Raw genomic sequence first — 20,338 nt, 5'->3', positions numbered from 1 at the left:
TCCACAAAATTAATCACCATTTTAAAAGGTAATTAAATGCGTATTAAAACTTAATCTAACTTCAGCGCATTTAGACTAGCAGGAATTATTTGCCTAATTAACTTATAATCCTATTCTAATACAACTTTGGCCAAACTTTGAGCATATTAGGCCATTAATTTATCCTATCTTCTAGTCTTCGACCAAGATTAAACAATTTGGTGAACTTATTCTCTAATCTAAAACATAAATTTAAATGATTTGATCAAGATTAAACTGTGTGATTCAAATCAGAAGAAAAGGTTGTGGCATGTAAACAAGCTACACACAAAACCTTGATTTATTACAATGCAATTAATTTTTATGAAGTGGAATTTAAATAGGCACACTTATACAAATTTTGATTTTCTTTTGATGGGGTTTTATTTCATCTCTCTTTTTTTTTCTTCATATTTCCATTTTTTTCATACCCTCTTTCATAAATAAAAACTAACTTATCAAAAATAAAGCATGTTACAACATCAGCTCCAATTGGGAACTGCTTCCTCTTACAGGTGGCAGAGAACTTGTAGATCCATTTGCCTTCTCCTCGGGCTAATGGGGTCTCTGTTGAAACAAATACACACTGCATGTAAAGTAAACCCTTTGATATTATACAATGATGAATGAATGGAAACCTCTCAATACTGAATGTAGCGCTTCAAGTATCTCCCATTGACAGACAATGAGGAATACTCTCCCTCCAAATTTTGCAGGATGAAAGTGTTATTACCCTTAACCTCAACAATGCTAAAAGGTCCCAACCAGAGATTATCAAACTTGCCATGTTTTCCTTTGTCTTCTCTTCTATCATCCCATCTTAGTACTAAATCACCTTCCCTGAAATCTCTTTCCCTAGATTTCCTATCAAACAAGCTTTTCATTTTACTCTGATATTTCTTAAGCTTGTAATGAACTTCATCTCTATCCTCATTTAGTTCTATGATCTAATTTATTCTTCGAGAGAAATCATCAGGCTCTTCATTTGACTCTTGTAAAAAATTCATGACAGGAAAAGCTAAATGTGTGGGAAATATAGCTTCTTTACCATAAACGAGCTGAAAAGGGGATTTACCTATCGATCTTTTGGGTGAAATCCTGTTGGCCCAAAGTGCATAAATGAGATGACTGTCCCAACTCCTTTTATGATCCTCCAATGTTTTCTTTATAATTTTAACCAAACTTTTATTCGAGGACTCTACCAGTCCATTTCCCTGTGGATAGTATGGAGTAGAATGATGCAACAAGATTTGATATTTCTGACAGAACTCAATCATCTTAGTATTGTTGAATGTTGCTGCATTGTCTGTCACTATTTTCCTGGGGCATCCAAATCTAGACAATATGTATTCTTCAATAAATTTGATAACAACAGTATCAATTGCATTTTTGACTGGAATGGCCTCTACCCATTTGGTAAAGTAATATGTAGCAGTCAATATCCATCTGTGTTGACTGCTTGATGGAGGATGAATTTCACCAATGAAATCCAATCCCCATTGAAGGAAAGGTGCTTGGACTAGTACTGGAACCAATGGAAGCGCTGCTAATCTCTGCTTTCCAGCAAACATTTGACATTGTGTACAACTCCTAACCTTTGCTCCCACTTGTGCAAATAGAGTAGGCCAATAAAACCTTGCCCTTAAGATCTTGTATGTTGTAGCCCTCCAAGCATAGTGCCCTCCACAAATTCCTGCATGAAATTGATCAATGATCCCTTCTGTCTCATTTTCTGTTAAGCAAAGTAAAAGGATGTTAAGAGGATCCTTCCAATACAGATTTGCATTAACAATATAGTACTTTATAGCCTTCAACTTCAGTGTTTTACATTGATTCTTGTTAAATTCAGGTGGACATTCAAATTCTCTAAGAAAATTCACAATATTAGAGTACCAATATGATAATAAAAAGCTTCCATCAATGTGAATCAGAATTGACTGATCTGTTGGACAAGGTTCTTTTGGATTTTCTTGTGTTGGGATTTCACAAGGTTCTTATGGATTCTACTCAGTTGGGCTCTCAGAAGGTTCTTGTGGATTCTCCTGTGTGGGGGTTGCAGAAGGTTCTTGTGTATTCTTCTCAGTTGGGATTTCAAAAACAGAATTTATTCCTAAGATCTTGCAATTGGATTTAGCAAGGAGCTTAGCCAAGCCTTGACCTTTCACCAGCTTGGTAGTCTTTATGATGAGATCATACTCTAAAATATTAGTTATACATTTCCCTCTCCTTCCATCAGTATCAGATTGAGTTAAAACAATTTTGATAGCACTATTGGGTACATAGGCAATAATAAAAGAGTGGAGGAGATAAACTCTAAAAGCTTTCAGAGCTTGAACTAAAGAATAGGCATGTTTTTCAATAATGTCATACTTTAGCTCAACATCTCTCATAACTTTGCTAAAAAAGGCAATGGGGCTTTCATCTCCATCTTTATTCTTTTGCAAAATAACGACAACTAAGGTAGTTTCAGAGGCAAAAGAAAAGACACTAAAAGGTTCAGAGTAATTTGGACTGGCTAAGATGGGGGCTTCTACAATGGCCTTTTTAATCTGATCAAATGCATACCTTGCAGGAATAGTCCATTTAACTTCATGGTTCTTTTTCAGCATATCAGTTATGTCCTTAACTATTTCAACATAATTAGGGATAAACCTTCTTAAAAAATTATTTTTCCCAAGGAAAGCTTGAACTTCCTTCTTATTCCTTGGTAATATGAGTGCTTGAATTGCTGAGACTCTTTTAGGATCAATGACTACTCCTTTAGAAATGATGTGGCCAAACAGTTTTCCTTCTTGAAGTGCAAACAAAGACTTCTTGGGATTAAGAGAAATCCCAAATTTCTGCACTTGTCAAAAACCTTTCTCAAATGCTTTAAATGATTATGGTCAGAATTGGAAAAAACAGTCAAATCATCTAAATAAATAACAACAAATTTATTGGTCTTACCTACAAATGCTAGGTCCATAGCTCGTTGAAATGTAGATCCAGCGTTGGTTAACCCAAAAGGCATCTGGGCATACATGAATGTGCCCCAAGGAGTTGTGAATGCAGTCTTTTCTCTATCCTCTAGACTAACCATAATTTGATTATATCCAGAAAAACCATCTAACATGGAAATTCTATTAGCTCCTGAAACTTTCTAAAGTAATTGATTCCTTTTGGGTAATGGATAATTATCTTTCAGAGAAGTTTTATTCAGATTCCTAAAATCCACACATAATCTAATTTCACCATTCTTTTTTCTCACTGGAACTAGATTGGCTACCCAATCAGAATATCTCAATGGAAGTATTATTTTAGTATCAAGTAGCTTCTTAAGTTCTTTTTCAACAACATGAAGAAAGACATGAGTAATTCTCCTCAATTTTTGTTTGAAATGTTTTGCCTTTGGTTTTAATGGAATTTTTGTTCAATAAGAGATTTATCAGCCTTTTTAATTCACTATAAGACCAGGAAAAAACATCTTTGTAGGCTTTACGGAGGGCTAAATATTTGTATTTGGCTTCCATTGACAGAGATGCATAAATTTTAACATTTATGATCTCTTCAGAACTTCCAATGTTATAAATTTCAATATTTTCCTCATGAATTTGATAACGGATTTTTTGGGACATCATTATGATCAAAGAGCTTCTCAAGAGGGACTAACCCTTTTAGAATAAAATTGCTAGATAATTGAATAATGTTATGATCAACAATTCTAGAGTCAAATTGTGGTGTTTGATTTTTGTTGTCATCTTCAAGATTATCAAGCTGTTCTTCCTCAACTTGCAGGTTTGAGAATTCATCAATGACTTGCAAAAAAAAAAATCAGTTGCTCATCATCATCAAATGTTAGGTCCCTATAATACTAGTGATTCCCCCATTACTATTGTCATTGCAGCCCTTATTATTATTATTGTGCCCCTATTGTCCCCATATTGTTATTATTGTGCCCCATAGAAGCCCACTATTGTTATTTTTGTGCCCTTATATTATTATTGTTATGTCGTATTTGATTATATTGTGACCCCTTAGACTCCTATATATAGAAATGAGGTTTTGTCATTTGTATCATGAAAGAATTGTTCATTTGTGTAATGTAAAGGAGGTTTCCCCATCGAAGAGGCTGATTTCTAAGTCGTTGATCTATCTTTTCTATCTCTTTGTGAGTTGGTTTCATAACATTTGGTATTAGAGGTTTGGATTCTTGGATTTCACTGCTCCAAAACATGCCATCATGGAATTTTCGCTATGACGTTTTTTCTATGATGTTTTAGAAGCTAAAAAAAAACCCATTTGAGCCGAAATCTCGATGACCCTCAGGTCTGAATTTCAGATCTTGTCTCGCTATATTTTCGGAGCTATGGTCCAAGGAAGTTATGGTTTTTGCAGGCTCCCAAATTACATCCCAAATAGGCGACCTTGGGAAAATCGTCATAACTTTCTCTTTGAGTATCAGATTGAAATTTCATAAGAAGTTATAGAAAGAGGACAGACTGTAGTTTTCTGTGCATCGTTTTCATGTCCGAAGGTTGAAACAGTGACACGTGGAACTTTGTACAATTTTTCTCTACTGAAACAAAAATGTATAATCAGGGCATCTTGGAAGATTGGGCATAACGCCTCCTTGGAGAATCCAATTTCGATCAGAATTGTGGCATTGGAAAGAGGACTCTGAGGGATACCACTATTCACAATTTTAGACCTTGGAGATTCGAAATTTCAAAGATATATTAGATACAATATCGAGCCCTACAAAGTGAAAAAATGTGTGTAGTTTTTTTTCTTCATAAGTTTTGTTTGAAAACTTAGTTTGAAGGAATTCAAAGGGCATAATGAAGTATAATTATCATTAATTGATGCCTCGAAGAAAGAAAATGGAAACACCTAGTAAGGAAATATCTAGCATGACTCATGAAGAAAAGGAAGAAATGCAACATGATATATCAAAATTACGAGACCAAGAGCAACAAAATTCACTCTCACAAAAAGTAACAGAAGCTAAGATGGATGGTTTAAAGAAAGACGTGGAAGCTAATATGGATGGTTTAAAAAAAGGCATGGAAGCTAAGATGGGTGGTTTAAAGAAAGGCGTAGAAGCTAAAATGAATGACATGGAAGCTAAGATGGATGGCATGGAAGCTAAGATGGATGGTTTAAAGAAAGGCGTGGAAGCTAAGATGGATGGTTTAGAAGAAAAACTTAAAGGCAACGTGGAATATTTGAAGATAGATTTGACAAAGTTTCTACAAGAAATGCTTACTAATGACGAAAGGGTAGTAAAGGAAACTCATGATGAGAACAAAATAAATGTTAATCATGATTTCATAGACTCTAACGCTGGATTGAAGACCCACCATGTTCCAAAGATCGATATGAGGAAGTTTGATGGCAAGGATCCTGTAACATGGATACTACAGATGGAGCAATATTTCGATCTCCATAATGTGCAAAACACACTAAAGGTACGCATTGCAACTTTATATTCGGAACCAAATCAGTTTGTATGTTATCGATGGCTTTGCTCTCGTAAACAAATTGTCCCCTGGGCAATTTTTACAGATGAAATGATAGCACATTATGATGATACAAAAAGCAACACTTTTTTTAGCCAATTGATAAATCTCAAACAAAAGGGTTCAATGATGGAGCACATTGAGGTTCCAAAAATTGAATATAAGGGTAAAAGATATTCGAGAGGAGCATATGATTTATGTGTTCATAGAGAATTTAAGGATAACATCCGACATGAGGTTCGCCTTTGGGAACCTGATTCATTGGAGAAGGAATTTAGATTGGCAAGAAAAATGGAAAGCAAAATTATGGAAACAAGGAAGCCTACCACTCACAATTATAAAGATGGAAGTGTTGTTACCCCTAGCCTTCCACAACCTACAAGGTTGATATCACAACAATTGGAAGAAAAAAGAGCAAAAGGGCTTTGTTGCAGTTGTGATAACAAATACATTAAAGGTCTTAAGTGTGCTGAGGAGAAATTATTTTACATAAATTGTGAAGAGGAGGAAGAAAAAGAACAAGAAACGTCAAAAGAAGAGGATATACATCAGGAACAAACCCTAGAGAAAGAAGAAATGAATCTGGCCATATCTTGTAATGCATTGGCCAGAATTACCACTCCTCAAACTATCAAGATAGAATAAAATATCAAGAATAAAAAGGTAATAGTGTTGATTGATTTAGGAAGTACCCATAATTTTATTCATTGTAAGATATTCAAGGAATTTAATTGCTTCCTATATCTATCACCAGTGTCAAGTGATGGTTGCAAGTGGAAGAACCATAAATTTCTCTGGAAAGTGCCATAATATCAAGTTATCCATGGGAGAATATGTATTGAATAGCCCAATGCTTTCCATTCCAATGAGTGGTGCTAATGTTGTACTAGGAGTTCAATGGCTACAATCCTTGGGTACAATAGCTTTTAATTTTCAAGAACTTTTCATGAAATTTTCTTCAGAAGGAAATGAAGTTGAATTAAGGGGTATCACAGGGAAACCGGGAAAGATAATAAACTCTAATGGGATGACAAAGCTTCTAAAGAAAGAACAACAAGGCGTAATTACACAATTATGTTCGCTAGAGGTTCCCACATCAAAATCATCTATTTCTCTAGATCTCCAAAAAGTCTTGGACAATCATTCCAAGGTATTTGAGACTCCCAAAGGCCTCCCACCTATTCGTGATCATGATCATGTTATTCATTTGATTCCAAGAAGTGTTCCTCCAAACATCAGGTCTTACAGATATCCCTATGCCTAAAAGAGTGATTTGAATGTATACTTGCAGAAATGCTAGAGGCTGGTATAATTCAACCTAGTCGAAGTTCTTTCTCTACTCTAGTAGTATTGGTTCACAAGAAGGATGGATCATCGCACATGTGTCTGGATTATAGGGAGCTCAAATTAAAGATAAATTCCCCATTCCTGTCATTAATGAATTGCATAGATCAATTTATTTCACCAAGTTGGATCTTTGTTCAACATATCATAAAATCAGAATGAAGATTGTAGACATTCCAAAAGCAGTGTTAAAACTCATGAGGGTCATTATGAATTTTTGGTCATACTTTTTGGCCTTACCAATGCACCTTCTACATTTCAAGGTTTGATGAATTTCATTTTCAAACTCTTCCTTAGATATCTAATCCATTAGATATATAATATCAATCTCTTGGGTTTGTCAATCTAAGGGTTCATATTCCTAGAGTATAATATTATTGATAAGTTTTATAATATTAACCATGGTCAAATGTCGCATTGTGACAAATATTGCCTCAATATGAAAATCAACTAGGGTAAAACATGATCGATCATGTTTATTTTAGTGTTTATAGTATTTGTCTTAAGGTTTGTATACCTAGGCTTTATAATATTAATTCCTTGGGTCCAAGGTCCAACATCGCATTGTGACAAAGATTGTCTCAATATGGAAATCAACCATGGTCAACCATTGTCCAATGTCGCATTGTGAGAAAAGTTGTCTCAATATGAAAATGATTCATGGTCATTTATAGTCCAACTTATTATTTAATAAATTAAACAATAATAATTAATAATTAATTAATTAATAAGTTAAACAATAATTAATAATACGTTAATTAATTAATCAATAATATCTTAAATAATAATTAATAATAAGTTAATTAATTAATTTAATAATAATAATTATGCTTTCATCATATATCGACCATGTTTACTAATGTAGTAACGCGACGATCACATTTACTAATATAGTAATGTGGTTGTGCAAGTAAAAATTAAAATATTTGCATTACTTTATTAAAAAAAGGTTTCTATTTATGCATCTTGGTGTAAACTGAAATTTTTTTTTGGGATATTTTACTCGGGCACATAAGCTAAAACAAATTGATTAGGTGGAGGAATTGCCCGGCCAAAAGTGATCGGAATCCAAGCAAAAAAATTAAAAAACATTATAGTAACAGTGTTTGAATCTTGTTTTTGATGGTGGAAATAAATTCAGCACTATCAAAAACCTATAGAGCGGATATTGAAATTTAATAGCTATAACTTAGATTTAGAAAAATATTGTCAAAATATAGCCGAAATTCCCATAATTTTCAGGGAAAAAAACAGTTTGGTTAGACGCCGGCAAAACAAACCAATACCAATACCGCGGGCTGGGCTTATCTTACTGTCATAGACATCGACCAAAAAGAATCGATGAAGTCCCTTATTTTGTTCAACGTTTTGTTACTTCGTAACTCCTATAAAAGCAGGGTAATTTGAGTTCCACAGAATTTCGAAGCGTGAATACCAGTTAATTTTGTTTAATAGATCACTTTCGAGGATTATCCAATCCATAGTTGCATTCAACACTTTATTGATGGTTTGAATAATGTCACCGTACGTAATGGAGATGGGTTTCTCGTCAGTCTTTCAGCTCACTATTCAATCCTCTATACACAGAGAATTCCAATGTGGTGGTGCCGCCAATAAAACGAGATTGCATCTATTCTCCAATTTCAGTTCGCCCAAGTTTTCAAAAATTTCCAGAAAAGAGTTTCTGGAGCTCGGAAGAACTAATTTCTGCAGGCAATTGCCGGTTATCCAATGCAATAGACGACATCAAGAAGAACAAAAGGTAAACGTGTTGAATTTGCAATTCTCTGAAATGTCAGACGCTATGTGGCTTTGAATGACACCTAGAAATTGAAGTAGATTTTTTTAATGGGATCAGTCAGTTACTAACGGAAAAAATGGGTTCAATTTAACAGAAATATGCACAGCCCATTGCTTCAACAGTGGCATCAATACACAACTTTCATTTTATTAAAAGTGCTTCGTCTTCTTCTCAAAGACAAGCATTATAATTGAATTGGTGAAAGTCATGGGTTAACTTGGTGGAAATCCATTTCAAATCCCATGGATGACATGATTAGGTGATAAGGTCGAGTAAATGTAATTTGTGCTGTGCTATTGTGGCGAGGGTTTCAGTGTCACCCTAAAAAAGAATAAATACATTTATAAATGCTATTAAAAAAAGGAGAACCATCACGAATGGCTTAAAAACCTTGGGCACTGCAGGGAAGACAGGCCTTAACGACCAAATCTCTGAGAACATAAACACTTTCGTTCAGCGAAGCTGCCACAACAAAGAGGTGTTGTTCGGTCAAAATAGCCTATCTTGGACCTGGTCCGGTGGGGTTGTGGCAAGGGAGTTTGCGAACTTCCCTACCTCATAAGGGTGGGGTTCCCAATTGCTTATTGATTCCTCTACGAGGGAATTGAACCTTGGTTACTAGCTTGACATGCCAACAATTTCCTGCGCAATTCTTAAAACATTTTGAGACAAAAGACTAAAGAAAAATTTAGGAGCAGATATTTGCCAGTTGGGCCAGTTATCCAATTTTTTTCAAGAAGATATTTTCCAATTCAGAATGAATATTCACCCAAACTTTAATATTATGAAATTATTTCATTTCAATGGAAAATCTTGCCAAAATTCTCTACGAAATACTTGAAAATTTAGAAACATTTACAAAGTTTTTGCCTAATTTCATAGCTAGATTTTCTGCATTTGCTATGTTTCCTTAAATTTTTCCAGGGGTTATGCTTAAAAAATTTGAAAAAATATATTACTATCCACTTCTAAAACGGTAAGGAAAAACCGATTCTTGGTTTGGTTTTGAGAATATCTCAGGAAAAGCCGAGGCTCGAGGATTCTTTTGGTATCCATAATCCATAGAAATTAAATTAAAAATAAGAAAACTCAGCATCTCAATTTAAAGAAATTGTTGGAACAAAGAGCACTGATGCGTAAATTTATCTCAAAAAAGTCACCAACAGGGCGAATACAGCCATGTTTTTATGTGGAAAAAAATCTTTTGAGAAGACTGCCTTTGCTTTAAACTTAAGATGCTGAAATGAAGGGTCAATTTTCTGTTAAAATCATCCAGCACTTGCACCTGGCCTTATCCTGTTGATGGTGGAGCATGTGCGTTGGAGATGTAACCTTCGTTCTTTGAATGGCAAGTGTTTTAGCTTACACAGTTGGAATGGGAGTTATCTTTTTTCTCAAAAAGTTTTAATGGCTAGAAAAACTGTGAATATGGATTTTTTTCCAGCACTCTCCTCTGATTGCCGCACCCTGCTCTATGCAGCTAATACAGACAGCTTTTAGGAAATCAATTGGATTTTATATTTCTATGAGCATGGGACAGGGGAATCTAACCCATGGCATTTTTCACTACAGCCATCCGAATTGACCTCCATGCCAGTGACTGCCACAACCTGTTTGGAACCATGGGAATCATTTTAAAGATGAATCTCAAAATTGTATACATAATATTTACAATTCTCTAGATGACTGAAATCTTTTGTTGACTGCCTATGAGGGAAGCATGCCATGTTGGGCTTAATCTATGTGCATATATATTTAGAGAGAAAGAGAGGAGTCTTTACAGTAACATTAGTTGACTGGCTAGACCTACTGGCTAGACCATCTTAAGTAGAGATGAGTACAAAACATAGTGTAAGGGCCATATGATCTCACATACTAACTCTTATTGTAGCATGGTCAAGGATGAAGTGTTGATGGTCCTCCTTAGAATTGAATCACTATGTGATCAATAAACTGCCTTGGATATTAAAATGGCTGGTTCACCAGAAAAAAGCTAAAACTCACTGTTAATGCAATGAGCCCATGCTTGACTAATTTTTGTATATTTAGTGAACTTACAGAAAATAAAACACACCACACAGATTATTAAACTACTGTGAAATAAGTACAAAAACACAGTAGAAATGACACACAAGGAAATGCTATGAACACAATATTTACCCTGGAAAAACCTGGCATGGGTAAAAAGGAATGATTGTGCCGTTCTTTTTAAATATCAGAGAGTACAATGCAAAATTCAGAGATTGCCAGGCCCAGACTGGAGGTGTGAGATGCTATGGTTTGTTATCATCCCCTATAGATTGCTCTTCCTTCTCTGCTCCTCGTGGTGGCTACTCTGCTATGGAATATCAAATCACTATGTTAGCCTTTCCCTCCTTTTGGCTAGGGTTTTAACCTTTAACACCCTTTCTTGGCTGTCAGGGTTATGTTTTTTGGCTATCTTGATGCTTCTAGAAGTGTCTAGTGAATTCCATTTGTTACTAACTCCACTGGGTGAATCATGAGGAGTTGATGTGCAATACACATGTACTTGCAGGGACTAATTCGCAGTGACCTTGTCAGGGCATAACTTGGGCCAATGTTATCAGAACTGAAACCAGAAGTGAACTAATCAACACCAAAAGCATGAACAAAATCAGATCTTTGAAAAACCTACTAACCAAGACATTGAAATATATATATATATATATATATATATATATATATTCATCACTAATTTTTCAATGTCTTGGTTAGCAGGTTTTTCACTAGCTACAAAATATGCGAAGTTTTCTCATGTATATAGCATGTAAGGGTGAATAAGCAAAATAGCACAAAGTGCAATGAATAAACATCGACGCTTTAGATTCTAAATAGCCTGTAGATTCCAAAAATAGTCATACTAGTAACTATAGTCCAGGCTTTACAATCAAATCATATTACATAATCATTTGAATCTTTATCCTCTAAATCCTTTGCAGAGGTAGACTTGGCATTTTGACTCAATTCCTCTGGTGTTCAAGTTCCAACACTAATGTCCTATCCTGTGGTAGAAGAAGTGGATTCAAGTCCATCCTAGATAAGCTTTCGTTTGTAAATGTTGTTGGCTAACTCTCCACGACCCACTTTAAAGAGGAATCAATATTGTCCAAGACCAGATTTTGAAGTAGGAGTCCTGTTCAACAATTGGTTTGCCTCAATTTAAGGTTGTATTTGAAGAAGGACCAAATCATTTGACTGTTCTTGTTTGAAACTGTCTCTCTTCTTGGTTTGTATGTGCTTAAAGACACTCTAGTTGCCTTCACACATAGAAGCACTCCATGTCTGATGCTAGATTCAAATTGCAAACTTTTAATCGGGGCTATGTCCACCAAACTACCTCCGCCAATAAGTTGTGATAAAAGTCAGAGAGTGAAAAATTCATGAAATGACTTTGAGACTTTAGCTAAAATTCTGCAATGTTTAGAATAATGAAAATATAATTTAAAAACTTTGAAATTTCTTATCTGGTGGGTCCTTGGTTCTGTTTCATATAGCTGTAGTTATGCTGAAGGTACCAATACTCTCATTGTAATGTAGGAGCTTATTGTGTATCTCATCGTATATTCTCACCTTAAAGGCCATGCAATCCTTGCATTTGTACAATCCATCTTTGGTCCAAAATGGATCATTATGTAATTTGTAATTTATTTGGGTAGGAAAAATGGAGTCCATTTTAGGGGTAGGTCCCACCTTGGTGATTTAGTGTCCAAAGTTTTTTGGAGCCTGTTTGAGGCCTTAAATTGATCGTTTTTGTGGTCAAAACTTTGCAAACAAAGTTCCTAGCCTCATGGTAACCTCTAAACTGGGGTTCTAGGTCTTGGACTTTTCTGCAATATAAGGGACATGCCTGCGTCTCTTTGTAGGCTGCTCCAAACAAGAGATTTAGACCCTGCAATAGGACGAAACCTGCGGCCCAACAAACTGAGGAAGAACCCTCTCCAATCATGCACAAGAAGCCCTTAAACAAGCCTTCACCTGCTCGGCCTTACAGCTGGGTGCCTGCGGCCCTCAATCAACCTTAAATGGAACCCAACAGTTTTCTAACCCTTGCATGAGAATCTCCTTTCCTGCGGCCAAGATCAGATGAGATTTCTTTGCCCTTTGATGTCAAATAAGGATGGAGGACTCTATATATACAATTTGATGGGCATCAAGAGATGTGACTTTTGGACTTGATGAGCCGACATAAAGGTGAGGCCAACCTTGATAATGTACATGTGAGAGAACATAAAATCAAAAACCCACTTCTCCTTATCCAAAGTTGACGATATTTAGGTCGATTTTGGTCCTCTTGAAGAGAGGAATTTAATGCAATAATTATCTTCATCAAATGAGCTGTCCAAAGTGGAATTTGGCCCTAGTTGCTAATTTTAACAAGGCAACTAGGTATAGAGAAACTCAGATGCCGACAAAAATATTGTTTTCACTACAATGCAAAGCAGGGGAATAAGTGTAGCCTTCATTCCCAGGAAGAGAAGGGGATGACTAAACTCTTCCATATTTAGACCTAGGTCAAGAAGACAAAGGTGGATGTTCTATTTGATTTTGGTTCACAAGCCAACCTCATAGTGAAAGATCTAGTCAACGAGCTTGGATTGGAAGTTCATGACCATCCTCCTGTATCCATTGGATGGGTAAATAAGGATGTAGATCTCATGGTCACTAAGCAATGTTAGATCAAATTTGCTATTAGTACAAATTATATTAATGAAGTGGAGGTAGATGTAGTACAACTTGATGTGTTTGGTGTAGTGTTTGCAGGTCTCTACATATACATAAGGGATGCAATCTTCATGAGGCGAGTAAACAAGTACCGCTTGATCAAGGATGGGAATTTCTTCATAACCAATGTAAACAAAGGTAAATTCGATATCTTTTGGGTAAGTGCTAAACAAGACAAGAAATTGATCAATTCTAGTAGGAAGTTTGTAATACTTCTCTTAAGAGAGAATCAACTAGGATATGAAATGACACAAGTATAGGCATTCCGGAAGGGATGTACTAAACAACATAACCATTAGTTGGAGGAACTTTTGCATTTGTTTAGATAAGTGTTCTAGGGGCACAAGATACAATGGTTTCCAGACTATCCTTGGCCAAATGTTGGGATGTATAGATAGTCCATCTTAGAAGTTGATGAAGTGAACAAACAGTTGTAGCAACTATTGGAGTAGGGAGTAATTCAACCAAGCATCTCACGTTGTGGGGCACCTATCATCTAGTACCAAAGAAGGATGGGACTTGGAGATTGTGTATTGACTACAAAGCTTTGAATGAGATTACCCTTAAGAATAATTACCCTTTGTTTAGTATTGATGACATGTCTGCCTAGTTGTTGCATGCCATGTACTTCACTAAGTTGGATGCCAAAATGGGACACCCTTAGGTATGAGTAAAAGACGAAGACACTTGGAAGGCTGCCTTCACGACAATGCAAGGTCTATATGAATCATTGGTAATGCCTTTTGGTTTATTTAATGCACTAGCTACTTCTATGCATTTTATGGATGATGTAGCATACCCCTTTTTAGATTCATTTGCAATAGTGTACTTATATGACAGATTGGGTTATAGATTTACTTGGGAAGAGCATATCTCACATTTCATGTAGGAGTTAGAGACCTTGACAAAACATGAACTATTGGAAAATGTTAAGAAATGTGAATTTGCTAAGCAATCATTGGTGTATTTAGCATATCTAATTGGTGGAGGGGAACTCAGGATATATCTCATGAAGATGGGGGAGATCCTCAAGTGGCGAACTCTTACTGATGTCACAAATGTTAGGAGCTTTGTGGGGGAAACATAACACTTGCAAAAGGTTATAACATCCTTTTTAGTTGTGGTTGCACCACTTCATGCCAAGTAGCAAGAGTTTCTAGTGGGGAAAGAATCAATAGAAATCTTTTGAAGAGTTGAAACTGAATACTTGTCAAGCATTAGTTTTTGCATCACCCAATTTGTAAAAGCCTTTTAAAGTGGAGATTGGCACAAGTGTATATTTTACGAAGTGAGGTTGATTTAGGGAGGTAGGTTGGTATGCTGTCAATTTGAAATGTTGATGGTGAAGTCATGATCTAGCCTACTTATGATAAGGAACTCCATGCTTTGGTTCAAACTGTTAAGAAATAGAAGCACTATTTGGTGGGCAAGGAAACCATCATTCGCATAGATCATCAACAACTGTATTATTTGCAGGCCTAGAGTAAGCTTCAATGAACCATACACTACAAAGTAGATGGGGTTTTTAAAGAATTGTCATTGTATCATCAAATATAAGAAGGACAACATTGATAAGTTGGAAAACATTCTTTCAAGGCCACCCACACCCAAGATCATAACTTTGGTAACTCTCACGCACATGGAGTTTTTCACCCATAATGCATATGAAGAGGCATACACACATGATGAAGACTAAAGAGGTATTTCAACAACTACAATGTCAAGTTTGTGTTGAAGAAGGTGATACTAAGGTTTACTATGATCTTTAGGACGCGTTGCTCTACAAGCTAGACAAGCTTTGTGTTCCTAAAGGTGAAAGGTGGCAGCTTATCAAAAAGACTCAAACCTCTAAACTTGCAGGGCATTCTGTTGTTGGGAAGATAGTTGTTGACTTATATAGTTATTTATGTTGACCTAAAGTGCAAAAGGATGTAGCTAGGTTTAGTAGAGGATGCATACTTTATTGTACCAACAAATCGAGTAATAAAAAGCAAGGTTTATACCATCCCTTACCTATTCCTACTAGACCATGGGAGAGCATCTCCATGGATTTTGTGGGTGGTTTGGCAAGAACAAGGAAGGAACACATTTGTGGTAGTTGATAGGTTTAGAATATGTGAATTCTCATGCCTTTAAAAAGATCATCAAGGGGCAAGATGCAACAAACATGTTATTTGAAAAGGTTTGAGTGCACATTGAGATACCAAGGAGCATCAAATACTCAATGTCATTTGGACTACACCCTAGGAGAAGATGGACATCCTGTTGAAGAGATCTACAACTTTCTACTCATAGATAAATGAATAAAAAAAGTAGTTAATGGTCTAGCTTTTGAGGGGTTATAACTAGAAACATCCAAAGACCTCGAATGAAAAGGTGATTTATATTCAACACTCTTACAACATAGTAGTCCACACTTAATCTATAAGTCCCTTTTAAAACTTATTTTTGGGTATTTCCCACCTTCACCCTTGGTGTATATAGACATTAACAATTAGGGAAGACACTGAAATAAAAGCATTAAAGGCTAAACAAATTCATTGATAATTTTAGAGAAATCAATTTGCAAGTAAGACATTGAAGAAGTCATTGTGAAAATACAAGGCAGATTGAGACATGAGTGGCACAAAATTGAGAAAATTTTCAAGGTGGGAGGCAGAGTTTGGTTACTTCTAAACAAAGAAAGCTTACAAGGTCCTAGGAAGAAGGTCAAGGTTCGATTGCATGGTCCTTTTGATGTGTTGGAGAAGGTTGGTGATAATGCCTATAGGCTCAATCTACCCCCATATATGTGCATTTACATAGTCATGAATGTGGAAAATGTGAAATTCTATGAGTTTTCCATGTTGGACTAGGAAATTGATGTGCAAGTTTTACCTACCATAGAGGACTTAGCACGCGAAGCTTAGGTTGAGTTAGTAGAAGATGTAGGTTTGTAGATGTTAATTTTAGGTATGTTCTATGCTTAGAGCAATTTACTTCAATTTTTCATATTAGCCCAATGACAATATTCATATTAGCAATCACATCAGCATGATAGTAAAGTGCAGATAGAACATAAACATAAACAACAGAATACAAGCCAAGACAAGAGGACACAAGATGTGGCACTAGCCAGGGACAAACCCCAATGTGGGGAAACCCTTGATCAATTCTTCTTATATTCTTCAATAGTTCAGCAGAGAGATAGATGGTACAAATATACAAATCAGATATTGTATAACAGCAGTGAGTCGATCATTCTGACAATGATGACTGTTCTAGGATGAAGCACCGGCAGACTTCAAACACTGACGAAGAGTACTGTAGCATATCCCTTTTGGTTGATCATCAATGCTGCTGCAATATACTTCTGATTGCCTGCTCCTGCAATACAAGAAGAAGTCCTGAAATCTTCCACGCTGTCAGACAACTTAGCCCTTCAAAGGTAGCAGTCCACCTAGGAGAGTCTCTCCTAATCCACGCTGCCACCTATACTCAATGTACAAAGCAATGCTGTCTCAGAACAGCCTTAGCTGCTTGCTATGGCTTGCATCCTAGCAAAGCAGCTAGCTGTAGATTCAGGTTCTTCCAACAGGCCTAAATAAATCCTTAATTCATGCCCAAACATAACCTTGTTACAATGCTGTCACCTACAACAATTCAAGCTGCGTTTAGGGCTCCTTTATCAGTGTCTGAGAGTTTCCTTTAACTGTGTCTTGAGGCCTCTATGTTGACTGCGTTATTAGGGCCTCTTTCTCGCTATGAATCAGAACCATACTTGCTGTGGAAAGGCCTCTTCTGGACAACGTATAAAAGACTCTTCTTTAGCTGCGTTGAGGGCTTCTCCTTACAGCTGATTAGGGCAGCGTATGGGAGTCTAATTGCTGTGGGATTAGGGCCTTCATGAACTGCGGCTAGGAGCTGAGTATAAGGCCTTTTTATGAAGCAAATAGGATCCTTTCTAAACTGCATTCTGGACAGCAGATTATGTCTCCTCCTGTAGCTGCATATTAGGATCTAATAGACTGCTGATTAGGGCCTCTTAGATCAGCGGATTAGGGCTCTCCTTAAGTGTGTATTAGAGTATTCACTGACTGCATATAGGAGCCTTTTCCTGACAGCGTTTAGGGCTAGCACTTCACTGCTAATTAGGCTTCCTCCTTGACTGTGGCTAGGGCACGTTTAACTGCAGCTAGGGCACTTCCAACACTGCGGCTATGTCTCCACCTTTAGTCTCCTTTACTCCTACGTCTAGGGCTTCATCATCTTGACCTCTCTTGCCACCAAAACCCAAAACGAGTGGAGAGAGATCATGAGTGAAGTGAGTGTAAAATGACTTGAAGGCCACCTCTATTTATAGTAAAACGTTGAGGACAAATGGGGGTAATATGGTCGCTGGCCGACCTTGACAAATTGTCAAGTAACACAAATAAATTCATATCTCCATGAATACATGTCGGAATCAGATGATCTTTAGATCAACCCTACACTTCTCGATGAGAGGAATCCAAGAAAAATATCAACTGCCATAAATAAGAAGACCCATGTGGAGTTTGGCCCTAGTTGCTAATTTTAATAGTAGAAGAAATCTAGAACAACCAAACATGGGCGGCATGAAGTCTGGCAAATTGGGTTGAAAGGATAACTTCTAGGCAAGGCCAAATGGTACTTTAGGGAGAAGTTCGAGGAAAATTTTCCTCACCTCCTTTAGTAAAATCTTTTGGAAACCAAAAGCCTCCCTAACTGGGGACATATGATCTGGAATAGATCATTATATAATTTGTCATCTATTTCGGTACTTTCTAGGTTGAAAGATTGGAGCTATTGGCCTGTAGGGCTCTTTTTAGAGACAAGTCTCACCTACTGAGATTGGGTAGATTGGGAGGCAGAGTTTGGTTACTTCTAAACAAAGAAAGCTTACAAGGTCCTTGGAAGAAGGTCAAGGTTCGATTGTATGGTCCTTTTGATGTGTTGGAGAAGGTTGGTGATAATGCCTATAGGCTCAATCTACCCCCATATATGTGCATTTACATGGTCATGAATGTGGAAAATGTGAAATTCTATGAGTTTTCCATGTTGGACTAGGAAATTGATGTGCAAGTTTTACCTACCATAGAGGACTTAGCACGCGAAGCTTAGGTCGAGTTAGTAGAAGATGTAGGTTTGTAGATGTTAATTTTAGGTATGTTCTATGCTTAGAGCAATTTACTTCAATTTTCATGTTAGCCCAATGACAATATTCATATTAGCAATCACATCAGCATGATAGTAAAGTGCAGATAGAACATAAACATAAACAACAGAATACAAGCCAAGACAAGAGGACACAAGATGTGGCACTAGCCAGGGACAAACCCCAATGTGGGGAAACCCTTGATCAATTCTTCTTATATTCTTCAATAGTTCAGCAGAGAGAGAGATAGTACAAATATACAAATCAGATATTGTATAACAGCAGTGAGTTGATCATTCTGATAATGATGACTGTTCTAGGATGAAGCACCGGCAGACTTCAAACACTGACGAAGAGTACTGTAGCATATCCCTTTTGGTTGATCATCAATGCTGCTGCAATATACTTCTGATTGCCTGCTCCTGCAATACAAGAAGAAGTCCTGAAATCTTCCACGCTGTCAGACAACATAGCCCGTCAAGGGTAGCAGTCCACCTAGGAGAGTCTCTCCTATTCCACGCTGCCACCTATACTCAATGTACACAGCAATGCTGTCTCAGAACAGCCTTAGCTGCTTGCTATGGCTTGCATCCTAGCAAAGCAGCTAGCTGTAGATTCAGGTTCTTCCAACAGGCCTAAATAAATCCTTAATTCATGCCCAAACATAACCTTGTTACAATGCTGTCACCTACAACAATTCAAGCTGTGTTTAGGGCTCCTTTATCAGTGTCTGAGAGTTTCCTTTAACTGCGTCTTGAGGCCTCTCTGTTGACTGCGTTATTAGGGCCTCTTTCTAGCTATGAATCAGAACCATACTTGCTGTGGAAAGGCCTCTTCTGGACAACGTATAAAAGACTCTTCTTTAGCTGCGTTTAGGGCTTCTCCTTACAGCTGATTAGGGCAGCGTATGGGAGTCTAGTTGCTGTGGTATTAGGGCCTTCATGAACTGCGGCTAGGAGCTGAGTATAAGGCCTTTTTATGAAGCAAATAGGATCCTTTCTAAACTGCGTCCTTGACAGCAGATTATGTCTCCTCCTGTAGCTGTGTATTAGGATCTAATAGACTGCTGATTAGGGCCTCTTAGATCAGCGGATTAGGGCTCTCCTTAAGTGTGTATTAGAGTATTCACTGACTGCATATGGGAGCCTTTTCCTGACAGCGTTTAGGGCTAGCACTTCACTGCTAATTAGGCTTCCTCCTTGACTCTGGCTAGGGCATGTTTAACTGCAGCTAGGGCACTTCCAACACTGCGGTTATGTCTCCACCTTTAGTCTCCTTTACTCCTGCGTCTAGGGCTTCATCATCTTGACCTCTCTTGCCACCAAATCCCAAAACGAGTGGAGAGAGATCATGAGTGAAGTGAGTGTAAAATGACTTGAAGGCCACCTCTATTTATAGTAAAACGTTGAGGACAAATGGGGGTAATTTGGTTACTGGCCGACCTTGACAAATTGTCAAGTAACACATAAATTCATATCTCCATGAATACATGTCGGAATCAGATGATCTTTAGATCAATCCTACACCTCTCGATGAGAGGAATCCAAGAAAAATATCAACTGCCATAAATAAAAAGACTCATATGGAGTTTGGCCCTAGTTGCTAATTTTAATAGTAGAAGAAATCTAGAACAACCAAACATAGGCGGCATGAAGTCTGGCAAATTGGGTTGAAAGGATAACTTTTAGACAAGGCCAAATGGTACTTTAGGGAGAAGTTCGAGGAAAATTTTCCTCACCTCCTTTAGTAAAATCTTTTGGAGACCAAAAGCCTCCCTAA

The 20,338-nt window shown here is 37.0% G+C and overlaps 1 protein-coding gene across 1 annotated transcript in view; it reads left to right on the top strand.

The window, feature by feature from the left end:
- Window positions 1-8,142: 8,142 nt before the first annotated feature.
- LOC149248187 (protein FLUORESCENT IN BLUE LIGHT, chloroplastic-like) overlaps window positions 8,143-20,338 on the top strand; it is a 104,096-nt gene continuing 91,900 nt past the window's right edge. The window contains exon 1 of the mRNA XM_089458364.1: window positions 8,143-8,622. Within this exon, the coding sequence (XP_089314490.1) occupies window positions 8,377-8,622 (246 nt within the window). The 5' untranslated portion in view covers window positions 8,143-8,376. The remainder of the gene's footprint in view (window positions 8,623-20,338) is intronic.

Source organism: Pinus tabuliformis, chromosome 7 (assembly GCF_031772625.1).
Source record: "Pinus tabuliformis cultivar Carrire ecotype Pingquan chromosome 7, CPIR1, whole genome shotgun sequence".
NCBI lineage: Eukaryota > Viridiplantae > Streptophyta > Pinopsida > Pinales > Pinaceae > Pinus > Pinus tabuliformis.
This window is presented reverse-complemented; position numbering and strand designations above follow the sequence as displayed.